Genomic DNA, 887 nt, shown 5'->3' on the forward strand with positions numbered 1-887 from the left:
TGTTGTTACTGACTTCAGCAGTGCCTTTCATGCGCAATAAGCAAAGATGAATACACAGAGGATTAAAAGACACAGGAGAGAGACTGTATTTGAGAGTGTAGGGGTTAAGGAGAATGTATATAACGTCCCATTTGTTCGTTTTTTTTTTTTTCGAGTTCCAGAATGCATTGCAGAGTGCTTCGTCATAAAATTACGGATGAGAAATTAAGGTGAGAATGTCTGTGTTGCAGGATGGCCTCACGCCCTTACACTGCGCAGCAAGAAGTGGGCATGACACCGCAGTGGAGCTCTTATTGGAGAGAGGAGCCCCTATGCTTGCCAGAACCAAGGTAGCTATTGAAATGAAGACTTTTTTTAATATAACATGATATTCTTTGTTTTGTGTAATAATAAATATAAATTCTGAATTTTAACTGTAATGTGTCGTTGAAGGTAAAGTATAACATTTTATAAAAATTAAAAAATTCAACAATTTCTATACACAAAGAAAATTTCTTAATTTTATGTAATGATATGGCGTTCCTGATAAAACATCTCGGTGAATTGAGAATTTTAATTTTATTACATTTTTATTAATTTCAGCAACTGTCAATTGAATTCTAAATGCTGCAAAATCTTGTTAATTACTTTGTGTAAGAGTAACTCAATAATGTAATGCACTACTTAACCCATCACCAACCAAAAATAGTTTTCTTTTGCCTCTCCTTAAAGTTTAAATTACATAACAAAATTTACATTACCAAACACATACAGACTAATATGTGATGTCATGATAAAATGTTCTCTTACTTTCTTTTTCAATTTACTCTTGCTGTGTCTAGAACGGTTTATCTCCGCTCCACATGGCAGCGCAGGGTGACCATGTGGAGTGCGTCAAACACCTGCTG

The 887-nt window shown here is 34.6% G+C and overlaps 1 protein-coding gene across 1 annotated transcript in view; it reads left to right on the forward strand.

The window, feature by feature from the left end:
- LOC122342651 (ankyrin-2-like) overlaps window positions 1-887 on the forward strand; it is an 18,026-nt gene that overhangs the window by 15,863 nt on the left and 1,276 nt on the right. The window contains exons 12-13 of the mRNA XM_043236629.1: window positions 231-329; window positions 822-883. Of these exons, the coding sequence (XP_043092564.1) occupies window positions 231-329; window positions 822-883 (161 nt within the window). The remainder of the gene's footprint in view (window positions 1-230; window positions 330-821; window positions 884-887) is intronic.

This window comes from Puntigrus tetrazona, chromosome 1 (genome assembly GCF_018831695.1).
Source record: "Puntigrus tetrazona isolate hp1 chromosome 1, ASM1883169v1, whole genome shotgun sequence".
Classification (NCBI taxonomy): Eukaryota; Metazoa; Chordata; class Actinopteri; order Cypriniformes; family Cyprinidae; genus Puntigrus; species Puntigrus tetrazona.